General features: G+C 40.7%; 1 protein-coding gene across 1 annotated transcript in view; it reads left to right on the forward strand.

The window, feature by feature from the left end:
• The window catches only part of lekr1 (leucine, glutamate and lysine rich 1), a 98,938-nt gene extending 76,592 nt beyond the window's left edge, over positions 1–22,346 (forward strand). The window contains exons 9-12 of the mRNA XM_051957853.1: positions 1,379–1,454; positions 4,841–5,005; positions 6,257–6,394; positions 15,513–22,346. Coding sequence (XP_051813813.1) covers positions 1,379–1,454; positions 4,841–5,005; positions 6,257–6,394; positions 15,513–15,962 — 829 coding nt within the window. The 3' untranslated portion in view covers positions 15,963–22,346. The remainder of the gene's footprint in view (positions 1–1,378; positions 1,455–4,840; positions 5,006–6,256; positions 6,395–15,512) is intronic.
• Positions 22,347–22,731: the final 385 nt, after the last annotated feature.

Genomic DNA, 22,731 nt, shown 5'->3' on the forward strand with positions numbered 1-22,731 from the left:
TTGGACAAAACATCAACAAATCAATCAAGTTTCCAGTGATCTCAACCACATCACTTTTTTTTCTTTTTATCTTTCTCTCTTTATGCTTTCATTTTTGAAAGCACTTAGTACATTATTGACATCTTTCAGAGAGCATTTTACTGAAATGTTATTCAGTTAAGAAGGAAGGTCGACTGCTGAATTTCCCGTTTGGCCAATTTATCGAAGTAGAAAAGCAAAAATGGATAGAGGAAAGAGTTGCAATTCTTAATACTTAAAACACAAGTTTTTGATCCTTTCTTTCTTTCTTTCTTTCTTTTTTCTTTCTTTCTCAATTTATTCCTTTTCCTTCTTTGCCCTTCCTTATTTTTCCCTCTTCCTTACTCCCCAGAGACCGTTAGGAGTTTTCTTGTTAAATATTCTTTATGCAACCTGACATGCTGAGAGGATCGTCAAAAAAAGAAGCATGTGTAAATATTATCAGAGCCTTTTGGGTCGTGACAGATATAGATGTGATGTTGGCTTACTTACCATACTTATCTATTCAACTGCAGAAAGTGCTGCACTGTTAAAATGGTTAATGCAGCCTCGTGTGTGTGTGTGTGTGTGTGTGTGTGTGTGTGTGTGTGTGTGTGTGTGTGTGTGTGTGTGTGTGTGTGTGTGAGAGAGAGAGAGAGAGAGAGAGAGAGAGAGAGAGAGAGAGAGAGAGAGAGAGAGAGAGAGAGAGAGAGAGAGAGAGAGAGAGAGAGAGAGAGAGAGAGAGAGAGAGAGAGAGAGAGAGAGAGAGAGAGAGAGAGAGAGAGAGAGTTTTACACTTTTTCACAGTTGCTTCATTCACTGACTGTCAGAGTTAAAATTTAATGCTGCCTGTGTTGTTGCATGCTATTTTTTAAAACATTTGTGAACATCTCTTTTTGTGGTTTTGCGTCTGGCGATAGAATATATAGATGGTTTGATGTGGTTTTTGTTATTTATTATTTTGTATTTCTATCTGTCTGTGCAGGGGTCTCTTGAGGGCACTGGGAGTCTTTGTGAAACTTCAGAAGCTGAAGCAGCCAGCGACTGTGAACATGTTATTTGGTCTCATATGGGAATCTCAGGGCATTTGCAGCAGTCTTCCCTCTGGTTTTAGAAACAGATGGCTGTTTGCTTCGGCTGTATCAACTCAGGGAATATGAGTTATTTAGTCCTAGGGCAGTTGCTGTTTGAACATGGTCTCAGATGTTGCAGTTGACCTGATGTTACTTTTATTTCCCTAGTACACAGTGCATGCTTGCTTAATATTGACATGTTGTATTAGTTAAAGGGAGAAAACTATAGTACATCATTTTTTTATTACAAAAGGCAATATTTGAATGAACTAATGTGACATGTGTGTGTGTTGTTTTTGTGTTTACAGGGATTTTCTGATCGAGTCTCATGGCAGAGCTTTGACTGAGATGAAGGAGGATCACAGACAGCAACTGGCCACTGAGGTAATTCTTAGCAATACTATTGATCTTGTTACTAGCAATTAAACAGTAATAAAAATGTAACATTTTAGGTGTGTTCTCAGCCAGTGTGGTGTATAAAGATTTGGGATATTTAACCTGAAAACCCAGATCCGTTCCAACTTTTTGCTTGTTTAATACAAAGCACCACATCACCATGAGCAACTTAGCAGCTGCCCAACATATTCAGATTACCTGCGAATTTTGATCTTAAACATACACTGTGCAGCGGAATTATGTAGAATAAAATCGACTAAAACTGTGATAAAATTGCAAACTGCATCAGCAGATAGTCATCAAAGACCTTGACAATGTTGTAACCAACAGTCCTGCCAGTCTAGTCTTATTGCCAAGATGCAATGTGCATGATGTCATGCTATAATTATGTATGATGAATTCAAACAAATCAAAACTTCTCTGAGTGTGGGTGTATCAGTTTATGATTGGCAGACATTTAGTTCCAGTGTGCTGAAGTAAACAGACGCTTCGGAAAGCATCCAAGCCATTGTCACAGCTCAGAGGAGTTTAATAGGGAGAATACTGACACACACAATGTGGATGAGATTATGAGGCTCCAAGACCACCAGTCTGTTTAACACCAGATAAACTAAACACACAAATGAGCACACGGACACACACACAAAACCAGCCTGTCTTTTATTAGTCAAGCAGTGTAATAGTGTGTCTTGAACTGTCTGACTGTCTGCCTGTCTGGCGACAAGAGTTACTGAGGTTTAGCTGCACGTCACAACAAAGGAGGGCATTTCACCAAAAGAAATGAATGAAATTAAATTATTGTTTTAGTTTTTGTGTCTGTGTTATTTGTAATTTTTTCACAATGTAATTAATTTTCTTGGAAGAAAAACATAACTGCTTATAGTGCTTTGCCTTTTCTTAAGAGCAATTGTGTTATTGCTGGTTTAAAGAATTAATCAAATTCCATTAAACAAAGCATTTGTGAACCGAGTAAATCCTAATAAAATAAAGTCCTACAGAACACAGTGCGTCCTTTTTGTTCTACATTTTACTGGACTTGCACTTAAACTTCATCTCTAGCCAATTTCTATTTTGCATTTAACCCCACAAATTGCATCACAGGAAACCCGCTCTGTCATCGAGCATTTTTGGTCACAGGGATCAAAGAAAGAACTCTAAACAAAGTTTCTCTAAACAGATGAGAAGTTTGTCTTGCTCTGAATTCACTTTAAAAAGTGAGATTGCGAAAGTGCTACTGAAGCATTTGGTCCATCCAATCCAGTCCGACCTCCCTTCAGCCATCGCACTCATCAGGTCCAGCTGTCTGTCTGTCAGCAGCACAGCTCTTAAGGAGCTGAAAGTTGAATGACTGGACAGTCTGTTTTCACCAAGCTGACTAGCAGGAGGAATTTACCAGAAAAAATATAGTTTTCATGTTGTAAGAAATCAACATTGTTGTTATGCATAGTTTAACTGAAACCAGAAACTTGTCAAAAGGCCGTACAGATTTTGAAAGCCTTGATTAAACATTGCAGATACTATTAATACACTCAGAATATGCAGACAGCTAAGATTCGTGTGGACAAAACACTTCTCTAAGTGCACCAGAGGAAAAAAATAGACTTGGAAGCATAACAAATCTGAAGGATCCCGGGGTGAGGCACGAGTCTCTGAGTCAGTGTGGACTAATACACTTGATGAAATGGAAGCTTGTCTGTTCCGTGAGACGGCTGAGTTAAAAACATCTGAAACACTTTCTGTGTCTATCGAGGCCTATTCTGCTCTGATCTTTTATTTCTGTTTTATTCTCCTACTCAGTTGTACACTGTAAATAATTCTGGGATTGTTGAAGGCATTGCACTGCTGTGCCTGAGTCTTTCAGATCTGTACAAAGTGCCAAAATGTAGACATCAAAGTTTCACGTTGTAGGAAAGTTGGTGTCTTCACATGCATGGATGCACATACATGTGAAGACACTGACACACACTGTGAATGCACTCAGATGTTCCCACACACACATCCATGCAGGTTATTGTTCATTCTGAGCTTCCTGATCTCACAGTTTATACCCATGAAAAGGAAGTGGTCACTCTGGTGCACTTTTTAAATACAAACGACAGCTGTGTACATACACACACACAGACTCACACACTCGCACACACACAAAAGGATATACAGACACAAACCATCCATGCTCCTCACACGTACATTCGCCCAGCAAAGAGGAAGTGGTGTTTTCTCATTTGGTCCAACACACGCAATCTTAGTCTCTCATACAGTCTCTCAAACCAAAACCATAACACGCACGCACGCACAGGGTCAAATATACACATTTTCACACGCCAATCTGCCTTTTTTTTCCTCAGACACCCACATCCACTGTTTCTTTTTTCACACTTGCAGGCACAAATGCACACAGGCGCACACACAGAGATAAACACACACACACACACAATAGCGTTGGTCGAAGCCCGTGGTGCTGACACTCAGCTCGTCTGATCTCTTGTGCTGGTGGAAAGAAAACAAGGTGGCCTTGGCCAAGCCTGACTAAAAATATGTCACATGCAACTTTGGCTCCACTGTTTTCAGAGCCAAAACTGGTGTTTCATGTCCCCCCAACAATTTATCTTTTGACTGCGAGAATATGATGTGAAGGCCAGTCACGCTGCTATCAGTGTCACACTCGCTAACAAAGCTTTGCATGGCTAGAGCCCCCCTGTTAAGGCATTGTTTCTATTTTGAACTTGCATCACCAGTGACATGCAGCATAGTTTGGAACAAACAAATATTTGTCAAAAGTGTCTTTTAGAGGTTAGGCACAATGAGTTGGACAGCCCTTGAATTAAGGTTAGTGTTGATGTGTTTTTAAAGGTTAAAGAGCGATATCAATCAGAAGTGAAGAAGTGGAAAAGAAACAAGGGGAGAAACAGAGGAATGAAATGTAACAAAGGTCCCAGTTAGACTGTGTGGGGTTATGCAGCACATACTGCACTATTCAGCTACCAAGGTGCTCCTCATTAGATGCATTTCCAGTGTTCTATACCCAGATGTTCAATACACCACTGCTCTTTCTTTATGTGTCTTTCTTTTTGTTGCACTGACAAAGCATTGTGTGACCTTCCTTCTTCCTGTTTATATAACAGAGAAATCAACACTTTACGGCCTCTTTTAAAACTGTGAATTGGAGACAGGCCTTAGGATGTGGGCTACACTCTAACTGTGCTTGGAGTTTTCATCACGCATTGCACATCCAGTAATGTTTTCCACGATGAGAAATTACTTTTTATTGTCATGAACCTGCAATTCTAAAATATTTTTGCAGTATATTTTTATAATTTTCTTGCATAAGTAAATGCGTCTTGTGTAACCTATCCTGTTTTTGTCTGATTTTGTAGCTGTCTGCTGCCTTAGAAGAGCAGAGATCCCAGAGTGCTTTGCAGCTGAGGGAGCAGATGGAGGAGCTTCACAGGGAGGTGGAGTTAGAGCTGACAATCAACAGAGAGAAGAACCAGTTGCTGCTTCTACAGTACCAACAAGACAACTCAAAGCTACAGCACAAGGTGCATACCTGTCAGCTGAAAATTACCATTGAACACTTCAGGTTACATTACATAAATAATACTTTTATTTACAATACTGAACTGCCTTCAATGTCCTCTTGTTTTTACCTTCCTACCTCTTTTCCCTCACACTTTTAATTTCATTTACTGTATTTTGAGGAAGTGATCAGAACAGATGGCATGGAGACAGATCATTCTGACGTTGCAGAGAATAGGACGGAGCATGTGTTTCACTCAGTGTATTTATTACTCTTGTGTTTTTTTTGTTTTTTTTTTTGTAATTTGCCATCTGTCTCCTTTGTCTGTTCTCCTTTGCCCTCACAATTTCCCTGTATGTCTAGGTAAGACCAGGATTTGGTTGCACCTGCTTTTTTTATCAAAGTTTCTGTGCAGAGTCCTTCTTTAGTCCTTTGTAACTACTAACTAGTTTTAAACTAGCAGTTGAGACATGTTGCATTTTTTTTAAATTTTTTGTCGGAGACTGCTGGTTATCTGCTAGGCAGCTGTTACATCTAGGTGAAATTAGTTTGTGTGGTTAAACCTGATTAAATGTAGTTATATGTAAATCACTACTTCGGAAACACTTACATTACAGCTGGGCCAACTGCCTCCAGGAGCTCGTCTGATCAATCTGCATTACTGAGCGCGTTTCTCCTTATTTTATGCAATACTGGGACAAACATTTGCATGCAGACAGCAACAATATGGTTAGTGTGGGGGAATAACGAAGGAAGAGAGACAATGAGAGAACTCAGATTTTAAATCCAGACATTGGATGTGAGAGAGCAGAAAACAATGGCACATAGGTGAACAGGCTTCCCACACCCTGAAATATACATATCCGCCCACAGTATAACGGCTCACTGTATGAGTAACAACACAAGACAAGGCCGTTTCAGCAGACTTAAGATTTGACGGGTAATGAATTTCCACAGTGTAGTAAAATGCTAAGTTCCACCTCAACCCCTTCAGCTCCCACTGTGTCTGTCACTGCAAATTCCCCTCCTACCCACTTCCTGCACAAAGTCTAGACAAGGTCACAGACAACATGCTGCCCCCAACATATGACACAGAAACCCTTGAAGCTTTTAAACTTTTCTGTCATCTTGATTTCCCTGTAAGTCCTGCAGCACATTTGGACGAGTCAGTGTACAAGCAGAAGGCCCAAAAAGCATCTAAGATATCACACGTGATAAGCATGACCCACAAAGAGCAACACAACGGTTCCCTCTGTATAATCTTCTTCTTTAGCTGGAGGAGAAAGTGCTGGAGGTACAACAACTGCAAGAGGAGCTGCAGCAAGAGAGGAGGAGCAGGGAGGAGGAGATTCACCAACAGGAGGCACTACAGCTGAGCCAAGCTGAGAAGAATGCTGGACTACAGGAGGAGGTGTGTGATCATCTCCACATGTGTGTTTCTAGTGTTTCTCAATCATGTGGTTTTCAGTTGAACGAGACAGACAGAGGAAGTTGTCACTGTGCGTGTGAGAGCAAAGAGATTTGCATTTGCTTCATATATTCCAGCAGTGTGTTTCTACGCCAGTGCTATTCATGCAGGGCTGGATTAAATTTAGAAAGTGTGTATTTGTGAGAATGGGATCACAGCGCAAGGAAGTGAGTGAGAGAGTATTAGATTGAGAGAGAGGGGGAGAGCCAGAGACAGACAGAGTTCATATTTGCTTTGGCAGGAGAGTGTGCAGTGATGGATGTCTGTGCCAGCACCATCCAAATGGAGCTGAATTAAATTGTGAAGTAAAATGTGAAAAGATGGAAGCGGCACATAGAGGAAGCAGGAAGGGGCGTACATATAAAGAGTTTGGATGGAGAAAAGGAGTGAAGGACTGTGTGTATGCAAGTGAGTGAGGGAGTGGATGAAAGAGACCAAGGGAGCAAATCTTACGAGGAAGAACAAAGACAGGACAGGAAGTGATGAGTGACTTTGCTAGACATTTGGTGTGAATGTGTATACTTGTGTGTGTGTGTGTGTGTGTGTGTGTGTGTGTGTGTGTGTGTGTGTGTGTGTGTGTGTGTGTGTGTGTGTGTGTGTGTGTGTGTGTGTGTGTGTGTGACATGGGAGACGTCACAACACACCTCAACTGTCTGCACTAGCACACAGTCACAGACAGCCGAACTACCTAATGTCAGCCCTTTAGCTTAACCATCCCTTTTATTTAAAGCTAGGGTAGGCAGTATTTGTTCCCATTGTTGGCAAAGACTTCCAGCATATTGTAATTCAAGTGGTCTGAGAGGAAACTAAACTTTTTCACCTCCTCTTGACTCTGTTTTCAGAATTCAGAAAAACAAAGTCTACAGTGGATTAAACAGAGGACCTTCTTAAAGGAGAATTGGATTTGAATCCCGTGTAAAGCCATAAGTCCTTGTTGACCTTTAGCTTGCATACTTGTGCACACTTGAAAACCCTAGAGCAGGGGTCGGCAACCTTTAACACTCAAAGAGCCATTTCGACTCGTTTCCCACAGAAAAGAAAACACCGGGAGCCGCAAAATCCTTTTGGCATTTAAAATGAAGACAACACTGCATATATCACTTTTTTTTTCTTTTTTTTTTTACCTCTATGCCCTTGTTAATCAGTCGTTATTAAATAATTACAAAGCCTCTAATTAGATAGATTCATTTTTTTAATTGTGTCCTTCCACTAATATTTATCTTACTTGGTTCATGTCATTTTTGCTCCTGGACCTCATATGTTACGTAATGTTAGCTGGAAATCAATATTTTGCGAATGTCTATTTAACTTGTAAAATCTATTTATCTATTTATCTTAAGCTAAGAACTTTTCTCCGGTAAATCGCTGCCCTATTTTCCAAGACGACACTCCTCTGACTCTCTGACCTGCTGCCTGGATGTGACATCGAGCCGTGTTCTTGCGAGTAACGTGTATTACCCTATCATGAGTACTTTTGACTCAAAGACAAGACGTGTCTTTCTTGGAGTGGAGCTTTAATATACAGGCTTGTCATTCTTGAGTACAAAGCGATGTGAAACTACAGGCGTTGCTTCTCCAGGAGTAAAACAAAAAAAAGGCATGAAACGTGTGTGAATCTGAAGCTCCGTCTTGTCTCTCTGCAGGGGGAAAACCCCAGCAGCACATCCGGTGGAGTGACACGTCAAAATAAGAGCAGTAATTTCACAATAAAACTCTCTATATTAAAATGCATTGAAACACGCCTGAAAGGCAGAACAATTTATTTTCCAAAGTTACAGGGAGCCACAACAGAGGGCTGAAAGAGCCGCATGCGGCTCCGGAGCCACGGGTTGCCAACCCCTGATCTGGAGGCTATTTGATGGGAGAAGCTGAGAAAAGAAAGGGGAGCTGTTTTTTTTTCAAATTGTGATTTTTTTTTTTTTGTTTCTTTGTTCCTTTTCCAAATTTCTGCCTGCAGGAGCTATGCTTTTTTCTTCTTATTATTATTCATCCTGCATCTGTATCTAGTACTTACTTTGTCCATAGATTTTACTCTTATTTACTTCATAATGATGTAATTTATGGCAAAAGCATATGATAAAATTGTTCCACAATTTTTTAAATTTGAGTAATTTTAGCTTTAACACACATATTATTAACCCTGTCTACATGGATTGCGAGCAGGCTTGGAGCTGCAGTTCTTTAAGGGGGAATTTCTTCATAACCTGGTGAATGAAAGTCCAACAATTCAATTAAATTTGATTCAATTCAGTGTGCTTTACTGACATGAATGTCAAGCTAACCCAAGGTATCAAGGATTGTGTAATTCAAAAATGTTTTATTAAGTTGAATAAAGAAGCTGAATAAAACAATACATTAAACAAGAGAATGGCAAAAGGAAGAAAAAAGCACATAACTTCTAAATGCTGAATTTTGTTGGTAGCTTTGCCTATTTCTTATTTGGTACTTTACAGGAAGCAATCGTTTTGTTTTTGTTTTTTTTTTACCAAGAACAGCTTCCCACTGTGGCTGACAAAAAGGTTATTGAGAGTTGTATTGAAGCTGTAACCTGTAAAACCAAAACAGTGAATTGAAAGTTACCAATGGGTTCCGTAGATGTTGAGGTTAACTGCAGATCAGGTGATTTCTGTGTACAAGAAACATCTTCCACATTACAAGAAGACGCTTGATTCGCTATATAAACAATATTTCTTGGTGCAACTTTTAAAAAAATGTATTAGTGCAGCTTTAAAATGGCAAAGTATTTCATCAAAACACATGGCTGAGCCGGAGGGAGCATACTGTATTAAAACTGTCAGCCCTACATCATATTCATTTGCAAAATTGCTGTTAAAAATTCAAACACTGCCAGTGAAATAATAAATGAGGGAGAAAGGATTCGACAGAATATTTTGTTTTGCATTTCTCCTTGAATAGTTTATTATACGCTGCATGCCAAAATACACCACCAAAATACTATATATGTCTATACTACCCATTTTGTACCACCACTGATGATTCATTAAAGGCTGCAAAAAGAGAGGTCTTTTTGTTAATTTGTGTCAAATTTTCAATTTTCAATTTCAAAACACAAGTCGGTATCACAGAAGAGTCATTAACTGAGATCCTCTATTCCTCTATGACGGTCAGTAAGTCAGGTCATTGCCTGCTGTCCTCTTCTCATCACTCCTTGATCACGCCATGTCCCTTCTCCACCTCCTCCCTCTCTCATTCATCCAGCTGAGCTTTGTAGCGCTGCAGTCTGACAGCCCTCTAACAGCCCTCCCTTTTTGTCCACCCACTGTCTCTTTAACAGCCTGCCTTTTAGAGTGCCTATCCACATAGGTTCAGCCAGTTCAAGGTGCCCTGATGCCAATTTCACAGCTGACATGCTCTTTTATGTCATTCATGGACCTTCAGCACAGCAGCTCCTTCCCCCCACCACCCTTGTCTTTCTATTCTTTCTCATCTAATTTAAAGGGGCCATTTTTTTTTACTGTGCTGTAGTTAAAGCAGATCAGTCAGTATAATCCCTTTAGATGGCTTTTCTTTCTTTCTTTCTTTCTTTCTTTGGATTATTACCCTTTTTATTCTGTTCTTCATCTCTGTCTCTAATGATCGCTCCCATTTCTTATCTAATTCAAACCCAGGCCTTTATCGCCTTTTTCTTTGTAAAACTTCTATTGATTTGTAAATGTTAGTGTGTGTGTGTGTGTGTGTGTGTGTGTGTGTGTGTGTGTGTGTGTGTGTGTGTGTGTGTGTGTGTGTGTGTGTGTGTGTGTGTGTGTGTGTGTGTGTGTGTGTGCGCGTGCGCATTGTATAGAGATAATTGGGTTTTGATTGTGACCTTGTGATATCACTCTGTTGCTAAGATACTGTTGCAGGGTCTGGGCATTTTCCGCAAGTGATGGAGCATATCAGTGACCTTTCACCCGGCAATTTCCCAGAGAGCAAAATAATAATTAATCTCTGGGGATGAAGGAGCCATTTTAGGCCAGATCAATGAAAATTCAGGTCAAAAACTGTACCAAAAGCACAACCTAAACTAGCATTTCCCATAATATGGCAATGTATTAATGATTACATTTATGATTTGCCTCTTTAACAAAGATTATCTTCTTGCAGATCCAATCCAAATGGCTAAAGAATTTCAGAAGCAACAGTTGTGTCCTCTCCTAGGAAGCTAATAAAGCTTGTGTGTGTTAGGAGAAAACTTTTTATGTTTATTAAACATGGCGTGTGTTCCCATTTATTGCTTATGTACCAGTGGATGAAGAAAAGTGTTTAGACTATAAATTGTCTCATAATAAATTTAAGACCTTGTATGTAACAATAGTGTTGCCAATGCTGTTTTTGTCGTTCGATGGCTGAGGCTTTATGGAGATAAAACAGGAAATAGGTGTTTAAATGTGCACATGGATGCACACTAGACTTTGGAACACACAGGTGGTCCCCATTCAGTCTGAGTGGTTCTTCTTCCTCATTGCCTGGCTTTGTTTTTCCTCTCTGCCCCAACCCAAACTCTGTCTTTCTTTATGTTGCCTGTCTCTGTCACTCTCTGCGCCCTCCCTGTCTCTTCTTGTCTCCCTCCCCCACCTCTCTGTCTCTGGCTTTGTTGCTGTTGACCAGGACAAGCGGAAAAGGTCACTGTGTCTGGGGGAAAAGACGCCTGACCTTTAACCTCCTGCTAAGCACCGAGAACACACAACACACACAAGGTCAAAATTTTGCGCCTGCTGTTTGTGTATCCGCATTTGTTATGTGCATGTGTGCAGCTGGGTGTGCAAAGCCTTCGCGGGGCAAGCCTCATAAGCACCTCGGCGTAGAGTATACGCTGATCCTTGCCGGTATTTTATGTGTGTGCTGCCAGTGGAATGTGGTTTACAGTGTTAGATTAAAAGCCGGGGTTCTGCTAGTTTGCGTGTGACTTCCATCTAATAGCCCTGTAATCCTGCTCTCGCTGGGAGCCCCTAATGATGGCTGTCTCTCTCTGTAGCTAGACTGGCATGCACGACATCACACACACACTCACACATGCTTACATGATCTAACACATGCCTGCATATAAACAGGCAGGAAGGAGACACACACACACACACACACCTAAGTCTTTCATACACACACCAGAAGAACACGTGTGCAAACTGTCACACGCTCTCGCCATAATTGCATACAATAGCGTAAGGTGTGACACGCTGCACACAGAACATGGGTATCGTGGCAAATGGGCACCTATTAACACATACACACATGTCGACAATTACAGACACATAGAGAAAGTTACACATGACATATGAGCGTAATAGAGCACACACATTTATTATGCGTTCTGCATCGCTAGGGGTTTCCCTTTGCTGAGCACTGAACATGTTCACCACAAATGAAGCAGTTTTTACACACATGGACAGTCTCACGCACACAGCTAACTAACTCATAGCAGTGGATGGATACAGTACGTATTTCACTTTGAAAAACACACACATCTCTCATTAAGTGAGCACACTGTATGTTTTGGCGCTTCCCCTAACCTTTAATCTTCCTCCGCGCTGGCGAGAGTCGAGCTGTTTACACAGTGTCCCGTATCATCCTGGTGAAGCTGATGGATTCATTATTGTTTGATGTACAGTGCAGCTAGGGAGAATATTAAGAGTTAAAAATGTATTGTCATGTTCCACATTTTGCCGCATTGTGGTTTCATTTTATTCACCTGGCAATTCAGGTCGACTGAATCCAGGTGTTTCATCTGATGTTGTGTGAAAATGATCAACAGTATCATCTCATTTTGAACAAACAAATGAGAGGTAACATTAAAAAGCAATAAAATAAACCAATACTTAATTCCTTATACCTGCTACTGCCTTATTTGATGTGCTATAACCACTGTTTAATGTTACCAAACTTTAGATAGATGTTGGTGTGTAACTGAGTTGCTGATTTTATGAGGGTGCTTCTTGAACTTTCATAATTATGTCTTATTTACCATTATTCTGGGGTTATCACTTGTAGCCAAAGTGCCTGCTGTTCAGCAAAAGGCTCATTTTTGTGATGTGAGTAAAGTGGTTTGCCTTTTTACGTCTGATAATTAGAATGTAGCAAATCTACAATAGAAGCCACACAGTCAGCGCATCAAGCCAGCCCCATTTATTTATTTATTTTTGCTGTGACAAGAGTGCAAATGAGCCAAATGTGAGGGTCAGTGACTTAGGGTTTGTGTGGTGTTACATTATGAATCTGCCTGAATCTCTCTTTAAGTATCTGTCAAATTCTAGTGTTTAGATTTGTCACTTAGCCATTTTGGGATGCATGTAACACGTGTCTGTTATCAAACAGCAGATGGCCGTAATGGTGTAAACCATTCAAATGGCACATGTTTGTAATTAAATAAGCCAGTGAGCAGTATTTATGGCAATGCGGCATATTGGTGGGAAATGCATGTAAAATCATGAGAAAACTGGAGGCCCTTGAAAGAACAGCTTTATATTTTTAAACTCTGGCCTAGAGCGTAAAGTGAGCAGCTATTTCTGTGTGGCTGTCACATAACAAGAACTGCCGCTTGTTTTTAATCAGACTTGATTTAGTGGAAGACGCTTTATTTGCCAGTAGACCTAACAATGTAAACACTATAATGAATCACATTCTGGCTACCTTTCAACACGTGATACATTCCATCCATAATCTGTGATTTTAACACAAACAAACTTTATGTTTATGTATTCATCAATTTGCATCTGTATATTTTATCTTCAAGTGCAATATATTTAAAAAATGAAAGTTTTTTTTAATCAATTTAGATAAAAGTTTGAACACTTTATGGTTATTTTTTACAGATTTTTTATGTTTTGCTAAATTACAGATAACTAGTAAAATCACACAGTGCCAATTAAAACACCAGATCCAAACTGTACATAATACCCACATCAAAAATCTGTATTTTTACAAACAGTAATTTGTTGTTTTGCGATGTGGGACCATAAAATGACACCATTTTCTTTTTTTAAAAAATCTCCTGATTTCACAGATATTGCCCATCACAATTTTTCACCTTTTTTAATATATTCTTTTTAAACCTTGCTGTCAGATTTTCTTTTTTTTTCCCCAGAACCTTTTCATACAGCGAAAGGAACGCTTAAATTCTAGTTGGTTATTTTTGTATGCTTGTCGTTGTAGTGCATCATACTGTGCTGCTTGTGTGACACCGTGTGCTGTTAATACTGTATCGCTGTGACTGTGTTAGGGTAGCTTGCCTGTCGGGTCTTGCTGACCGAGTCTCTTTGACTGTGCCAGTTTCTCAGTGTCATTGAGTCGCTCTGAATGGTCACCTTTTGTACTGCACCTGTAACAAAATAGATTTTCAGATTGAAGTGGCAAGTTGCCTCCATTTCTTCCACCCCCTTCTCCTCTCTCAAACCATATTTATCTCCCCAAGGCTTACACTTTGGCTTTCACGACAAAGACTTAAAGGTTTGTTATGGGGGTTTTGACCACTAGTAAAGCTTTCAAGCAGTGTTCTCACAAATGGACCCCCAATTTGTCTCTTTTTTACACACCTGAGCACAAGGACACACATGTATGTGTGCGCTTCTATCCAAAGATTGCACATTATTGCACTGATCAGTTCTGGATATGGAAGGTAGGAAGAAACTGTTAAGAAGGCCCGTAGCTAAAACTATTAATCACTGATGTAATGCAGATTCCCAGTGTTCAGTAAATTGGCATGGGAGATGTTTCGTGAGAAAGCATTAAATATATTTGGCAGAAACTTTGCCTATATGTATAAAAAAAACTGCACAGATATCAATAAATCATTTTATTCCCCATTTGCCAGAGGGATATACTGCAAGGAGAGTTTGATATAGTCAATATGCTTTGCAATGGATGCCTTATTAATCATGTAAGTGTATATATTTATTAAAGCATTTAGTGCACTCTCAGTGTAGCCACATATTTCTAGCGTGGCAGCTGCACGTCACAGCTGGTAAACTTGAACCTCCAGTTATTTAAGTTTTAAACTCAAGAAGTGGATTAAGGTCAGACACTATCCCACAATGAAGGATATAGGTGAAATCAAATGGTAATTAATGATATTGGTTGAATATTCTCTATGATAAATACCAATTGATTAATCGGTTTTCTAATCTATGTTCAGGTAGGTCCAATGCCAGCAGTGTAAAACAAAATTTCACAGAAAACAGAGCCAAGGACAAAAACATATTTATGTAATTTTTGCATCTCCAACTGAATGCACATATGAAGGTACTTCAAAAAGTTCTCCACCCATCAATAATGAAGTGGCATAACTCTGATTTTGTTGCATAACTGTGCACTATAAAGCCTTACATCACTGTGCACAAAACTCGAGTGTTTAAAGCAGTTGTGAAGAGAAAGCAAAGCCTGAACATCACTGGACCAAGCGCTTTAAAAAAATAATGCAAGAACAATCTTTCTTCTGTGACGCTTTCTCAGGAGGCCATGAACTTTTTTAAAGTACCCTTCAAAGTTTCCATGACATGTGACGCCTACAGTTTGTCTGCTATCACAACACGGCTTTGATCAGTGGGATTATTAATGTACGCCTCAACGGGTTTGCAGATACAACGTTTTCCTTCAACTGAGAATCTGAATCACTCAGGGAGTAGCAGGGAAGGGCTTCACATATTGCCACTCACCCATTAACCTTGCCCCATAGTACACCCCTCAGATAAGGTGTCAAATTCCAGCAAATAACTCCCCTTAAACCTCTAAATTAGCATTTTTACATTTCTGTCCATGTAGAGATTAAACATCAAATGAGACATTCTGTGTAAATAAGTCAGCTTTAGTGTTGCTGGTGGTCTGACTTTTGAACTTGGCTAAGCTGGACTAACTACATCCTGACTCCAGTGCTGTGATTAACACATAGAGATTAGGTTAGCATTGATGTAAATATAAAGCATTTTTCAAAAGAAAGCAAATGAGCAAATCTCCCAAAGTTATGAACTATTTGTTAAACTGGTAAAGATTAAAAATAAATCGGTTTACAGAAACACTCAGTCCAGTGAATAAGTGCTATTCATTCATGTTTCTCTCCCTTCCTGCCCTGCAGGTGGCGTTACTCCAGGAGACAGTGAGGAGGGAGTGTGAGGAGAGGGAGGAGCTGACCGCTGCTCTGTCTCAAGCTCAGCAGGAGCTGTTTGGGCTGCGATCCCTCACGTCTCATCAGGGCACCTCCAGGCCTCCTCCAGACCCCACGGAGAGACACGCACCCCCGGGGAACAAGAATTTCCATCCCTCTAGTCAAGCTCGGCTACCTCTTACTCGCTCTTCAACCTCCCCAAACACACTTCGACCCTCCTCTGCCTCCACGGACAAAGACAAAGGCTGGGGCACAGATGGAAGAGGAGCAGGGAGGAGTTTGGAGTCCTGGAATAGCAGTGGGGTGTTAGGTGGAGAAAAGAAACGAGATGGGGCACTGCCTCAACTAAAACCAGGCAGCACAGCCAGTGAAGTGAAACGTAAGGTCAGCGTAGCGATGGGGAGGAAGGAGAAACTGTAAAAAGCAAACTGAATGAAGGATAAAACAGTTACTCCACCTGTTGTAGTAATTTAACAGCATTTTGATGCAAATGATTTTCATACTATTTTTTATTGTTCCCTTAAATTCAAACACCCCTCTATGTCTCCACAGACACACACACACACACACACGCACGCACACGCACACATGAACAGAACACGAGGCACAACTTCTGAGTCCTGTTCGTACACCAGTAACTCCCTGTACACACTCTCTCCAACAGACATGCACTTGTTTTCTCACAACCTGAGTCATGCAGTCCCACTGGCACGCACAGGATTTCACAGACAAACACCCGTGCACACACTCGTGTACACGCAGACACACACACACGCACACATACACGGCCTGTCACAGGGGCAGGGCTGAAGGAGCATGACAGCATGTCCCTTGCCACCCGTGGACACAAACAAAAGACAGGCAAACACAAAAGAAACTGTATGACAGGCACCCCCAGATACACACACAACAATTACCCAGCCCTCTCCCCTCAGGCTTTGTGTGTTATTGACATCATTCACTCCATGGAAGGTCTTTCCATCCCACCCTCCTCCTCCTCCTCCTCTCTTCCTCTCCCTCCACATTTGGGATGAATTGGCATGATGGGAGAAATGCGTGAAGTGTTGTGTGTGTGTGGCATGGAACTAATTTCCCCCCTCGCTGGCTGGCACACATGCACACAAGCTTTTAGTCTGACTTCCCCCGTGTCGCTCTCTTCCAGTCCATCTGTGAGACAATGCACACGTGCACTTGTTCTCACAGAAAAGGTGGGAAGAAAAGCATTTTGTCCTGCCAACGCTTCCTGTTTGCCAAAACACACACATATGGTTTATCTGCTAAAAACCCTCGGTCCATGTCGAGAGGTTGCTCTGAAATGCAGAACGTTATGTGCCATTAAAACCTGTCTTTCAGCCTTTACGTTTTTCCTAGAGGGTTAAATGGGATACTTCCTACAGCACATATAAAAATGGTGAATGTTTTCCTGAACTGACTGTCATGAACCCCCAGTAAATTCATTAGTTTAGGTTTTTAATTCATTCCATCCAGATTTTTACTTAAATTGTCTCAATAAATCATAATTACAGAAATATCTTTCATGTGCTACAAGCTGGAATTTCATTGAGTTCTGAGTGAATAGACTTCCCTTTGACAAGAAATAACAATGCGTCTTCCTATGATGTGATTTATATGGCAGAGGTAGCTGTTTTTGTGCTGCACAGCTCACTGGTTGTTACCTTCCTGTGTTTAAATGCGCGGCCTTGTGTATGTTTACTGATTGCACAACACTTTGCCGCGTGTGTTTGTGTGTCTCCAGGGAGTAATTGTATAATAACGGCACCATCACTCATTTTTTGTAATCATGTATTATCGCTGCAAGTCGCTGATTTTATGGTCATCATCACAGTGTTTTGTTTGTGTGTGTTTATGTGGGTGAAACTGGAAGACATTACCTACTTGTGAGAATGCGCACGATATCTTTTTCAGTATGCGAGTATTATTTTGTCATTACTTTTCTTTGAGGCATATAGAGTGGGTTGCTCTACCAAACTGTGTTTCATTTTACAAAACAGGTTGAACAAATAAGCTGGACGGTTGATTATTGTGCTTGGAAACATCAGTTGACAAAACAATCTTAATTGAATGTCTATTTACTCATTTGTTCTCTTCTGATCCCATCACAGGTCATCAGCAGTTGGCTCGGTTGTCATGAAACTATTTTTTTTGCATTTTTCATTGTCCTGAATAGCTTAAAAACCCTGTGAAAACATTTTTTTTTACCTTGTTAACATGTCCATATGGTGTTTTTGTAATGTTGAAAGACATATCATTGATGAAATAAGCAGTCAATGAAATGTCTGTTTCCGCGTAACAAACCTAAAAACCTAATCCTCTCAGCTTGAACATGTACTGGATGATTGAATTACTCCAGTAGTACAACTTTCTATTGTGTAGGGTAGAGTAGTTTTACAGTATCTGTGCAGAGTCATAGGTGAGCTGATGAACTCCATCTACCAAGAGATTATTGTTTTTGGTAAACACTTCTAAATAGATAACACTGATGTACAGAGATGTGTTTTAGGGGCTGAATCAATGATCAGAGTGATTTTATGTGTTCAATTTTAACATAGAAAACTGAGACAAAAAGAGTACGGGGATCTAATATATCAATTAGAAAATGTTTGATTTAGATTAGAACTTGTTTCATCAAAGAATAACTAACCATGACTGAGACTACAAAAGTGATGCTGTATTTGAATGCCTAAGTTATAACTTAGGTATACCTAAGTTATACCATTACACTTTTTGAAGGTAGTCACCTTTAACAACTAATATTTCAAAAAGAACAAAACATAATACTACTATTGGAATGACTACTAATACTTGTATCCCAATTTAAAGTACTGAAAAGCAAAAAACATTTTGACATTAGCCATGCCATTTTGAGTAAGAATATCTCAGTAACTACAAATATAACCCTGCTGCTTTTTTGTACAGTGATAGAAGACAGATGGAACTGTCTTGTAGAAAAATTTGGGGTCTCTGGTACCTGTCCCACACTGAGATTTTTGCCACCAAAAATAGCCAATTAAAAATCTCTCCCAACTTTGGGAGCTCATATTTTCCAAACTGAGGTACCTAGAAAGCTCCAGTTTGCTAAGTTATCACACAAGTTTGTGTAGAATGGAACCCAGGGGTGTTAGAACACTTCTGTGCAGTATTTCTAGTACTTTTAAGGTTCCAAACTCCACTCGTGAGTAGGTGTCTCTTAATTTTTAGCATTTTTAGCAAGCCCCCATGGCCTGCAGAGTGTAGGGAAACACCTGAGGATGTTTGTGGGGCACTAGCTACATGCAGAGGCCTTGTTTACCAACTCACAGCTCTCTGGTATGTCTAGAGGCTGAGAAATAACCACTTAAAGATGCAAAAAAATGCTGGTGAGGCTTTTTATAGCCCAAATTCTGAAAATTTCAGACCCCCACAACTCAGAAACTATTTGAGCTACAGGCCTACAATTTTGCATGGAAAGTACTTTTGTGACTATCTAATGGCATGCAAATTTAGGACTAATTTGAAGATGGTGCAGCAACACCCCCAAGGAATATCTGGTCATTTCACCTGGAATGACCCATATAGTTGTAGGTAGCCAAAACAACAGACACCTTGTGACCAATTTCATTAATGTAATGAGGTTTAACACCAAGCCCTGCAGACCCATTTCTTTTTAGAACTGGAAAAGTAAACCTGGATTTGATGACATTCAGTACTAAAATCCCTTTGTGGTCTTTGACTAACCACTAAAACTCATCTCTTTGTCTTAAAGTCACATATTGAGAAGCTTTTTCTATGAAAATAATCTCTTCCTGCCTTAAAATGGCTTAGCTGTAACTCTGCGCCATTGTTTCCTCAAGAGTATGCACATCTATGAACTGCTTTTTGCTTGCTGAAGCTCAAGCACACCAGCTCACCAAACATTGTAAAACTACTCTATGCTACACAGTGGTAAGCTGTAATATGGAGGTATTTCAGTTACACGTTTGACCCAGAGAATCATTCTGATGAGGAATAATGATACAGAAACCTCCACCATTTAAGCTGACAGGATTGGTTACTTGTCTGAATCTTTGTTTTTGAGACGCAACAGTTTGAAGGTCATAATGCTTCTTCTGCCTATTTTGCTCATGATGTCTTCCTCCAGCACATAAAAAACAAAACACCACGTGGACATGTTAAAGCCATAAGAAGATTGATTTTCATTGGAGGGGTCTTTAATAGTAGCTTGTTTTTATGAGCTACCTCCACAGCTCTGGTAGGCTGATGGACATGCTGGCCCACTGACAAACATTTACTGGGAAGCTAAATGGAACGAAGCTTCCGTTAATGCTATTACTTACACCTGCGCTGATCCTGCTTTGACTGGTCAAAACGTCTACCGTGGAAAGGGTGGTCTGTTCCAAACGTGCTGACCTTCTGACAGCTGCTCACATTCTGACCTGTGACCTTCCCTTTTATCCCTGTTTATACTTCCCCCAGCTATGACCTGCATTTCTGCTGCGTATATGCAGAAATAAAAGCTCTTTCTATGCCCGTCGGAGGCGTTAACATGCTCTCCCTGCTCCTCCTTCATCCCACAACACTCGCTGTCCGCAAAAAACACAAACCTCCATGTCTCCCTCACTCCCTCTGCACCTCACAGACGCATATAAATCTCTCTCTGTGTCAATATTCTTTTAATCGCGTCGGCCTTCTTTTGGTATTCAACCCCTCTGACCCTGTTGCTAAAAAGCAATTCCCTCTCAGCCTGCCCTCCTCAGCTATCCGTGCTTTCACTTTATTTTTTGATCCAGTCAGCTCTCTCTTTTCTACTCCCCTCTGCTCTTTTACTGGGGCTTTTTTCCTTTGCTCGTGCCCTTGCTTTGTAGCCCTTGACCTGGTGTCCTTCCTGGTGTGTGTGCATGTGTGTGTTTGAAAAAGAGCCACAGGGCATGTGTGAGAAAGAGGGATCTGGTCTGAGTAGATACAGCACCTTCAAGCTCTCACTACATCTTGATACAGCATAAAGTTGACACAGATGACGTATTTGATCGCTCAGATTTAATCACCCTTAACAAATGCCCTTGCACTCAAACATGCATATGTACACACACGCAGGCCAGGCGCACACATTGGGAGTGTGATCTCCTCGCAGCAATTATCATAGGAGGGCAGGCATGCACACGTGTCCCTGGGGAATCTGTGCAAGTTTCTCGTAAACACACACACGCACGCACTCACACACACGCTCCAGGGAGTGGCGTGTGTGTATAACTAAGCCCTTGTTCGTCACTGGGTGTCCCTGAACGCCTCTTTGCTGCGTCGTTATGGTCCTTTTGGAATTCTGCCGTCCCGTGAGCCCTCCCACACCCTATAATTAGTGTCACCCGGGCAACCGGAGAAAGAATGCTCTGTATTCTTGTCGTCGTGGTAACTGCGTAAGTGTGGGGGCCGGAGGTGCTGGTTGTAGGTGTCGGTTAATGACACGGACAATGAGACCTCAGTCTGCCGTTTCATGTCTCATGTTAGTCAAAGTAAGATAGGTAAATCTGCGTGTGTGTGTGGAGATCTGTCTGTCCCCGTCGTGTCACACAGGACCCTCAGACAGGTTATGAAAGTAGACCCTTATGCTGCATTCACGAGTACAGCTGTTGCTTACAATAGCTTCAGAGGCCTACAGACATACACGCAAACGCATGAAACCTCAGGAAATAACCAACCGTGGCCGGATCAACCTGTTAGTGGGACCCATGGGTCTGTGAGTTGTGTGTGTTATTCCTGCACACAGCAAATGACAACTTCATTGTATTTGCATTTGGAAAAAGAATGAGAGCTGTTGTTGCTGTTAAACTACCTGACTCCAAGTTCACTGTGTGCCAGTTGGTTTGAGTTATGTTGATTAAAAACAACTTATTTTGGAAAATGCACCACATAAGCATATTATAAACCGGTCCAGTGGGTCACGAGATAAAGCTGAGAGGTCACAAGATTTTTAATAGGATAGAAAAATCATTGTTTTGTCACACAAGTTGGAATCCGTCTTCACTTTAGGACTCTAATATTAGTGTTTTTCAGTGAAATTGTATTGTCAGATATATTTTACCTGAAGCACATTGAAATTAAGCAGTCTCAGAGGTGGACACTGCTTTATTGTGGAACTTCAAGCCGAGAAATCCGAAAACTACAGCTCGACTTAGGGCCTCTACAAAGGTTTTCCACAGTTTACTTTTTTGTTTTGATTATAACATATTGCATCTACTTCCCTCATTCAAATCAATAAGTGCCTCATAACAGATGTAAACCAGCAGAGACGTGTTTGTGAATGAGCATGAAACATTCACTTGACAACAGTGAAGTTGTACTCAAGTACTGCTGTTTACTGTCAACGTCATCGATTTCTTGGTGGGGATTCAGTAGGCCTACAAGGTCAGTGTATGACTGCTCACAGAACAAGCTCGCATTAACCTCAGGATGCCTATTGCTTCACTTGAGGCCCATAGTTTCAGAAAACCTTAACTGGTGGGTCTCTAGTGTCCTCTGCTGACCGTTTTTAGTTACTGCAAGTCTCCGGGCTATAAAATCCTGATGGCTGAGTCGTGAGTGAACATAGTGTTCCCTGCTCTATTTGTTTACAGGGGCTGAGCCTTCTCTTACTCAACCAATGCAAGAGTGTTAAAGTTAAATTAATAAACACTCTTGAACCATTTGGCTCTGCTCTCCCTTCCTGAGTTGCTGTGTATTTAAACCGATGTAAGGCAGACATTACAGACTCTAAGTACACAGTGTGTAGACTACACAAACAGTGATTTCTTAATAAAATCTCATACATTTCTGCTTTGTCTATTTCCTCCTTTCTTTCTCTTAAACTGGCGGATGGATATGTTCCAGAGGTACTAGTGAGAAGTCCGGACTTCCCGTAAATTACGTCACAGAAACCGCTGCTGGTGAGTCGTTTCCTACTGGTGACGTTGAATACGTAATGATGTACAAAAAAAGTACAATCATGGTCTGTACTACTGCCATTATATCAAATGACATGCTTCTATCAAGAAAAAAAACATATGACACTTAGAGAGCTAACTGTATAGAAGTAGTGCTACAGTTAGAAATAAACTGGCCCTTTGTGTAGTTAACAGGACAGTGAATTATTTGAGAGAACTTAGTCATTAATGCCAGAAAACTACATTTTCTGATTCTCTCTCACCAGCTGGAGGAT

The sequence above is a fragment of the Acanthochromis polyacanthus genome, chromosome 13 (assembly GCF_021347895.1).
Source record: "Acanthochromis polyacanthus isolate Apoly-LR-REF ecotype Palm Island chromosome 13, KAUST_Apoly_ChrSc, whole genome shotgun sequence".
Lineage (NCBI taxonomy): Eukaryota > Metazoa > Chordata > Actinopteri > Pomacentridae > Acanthochromis > Acanthochromis polyacanthus.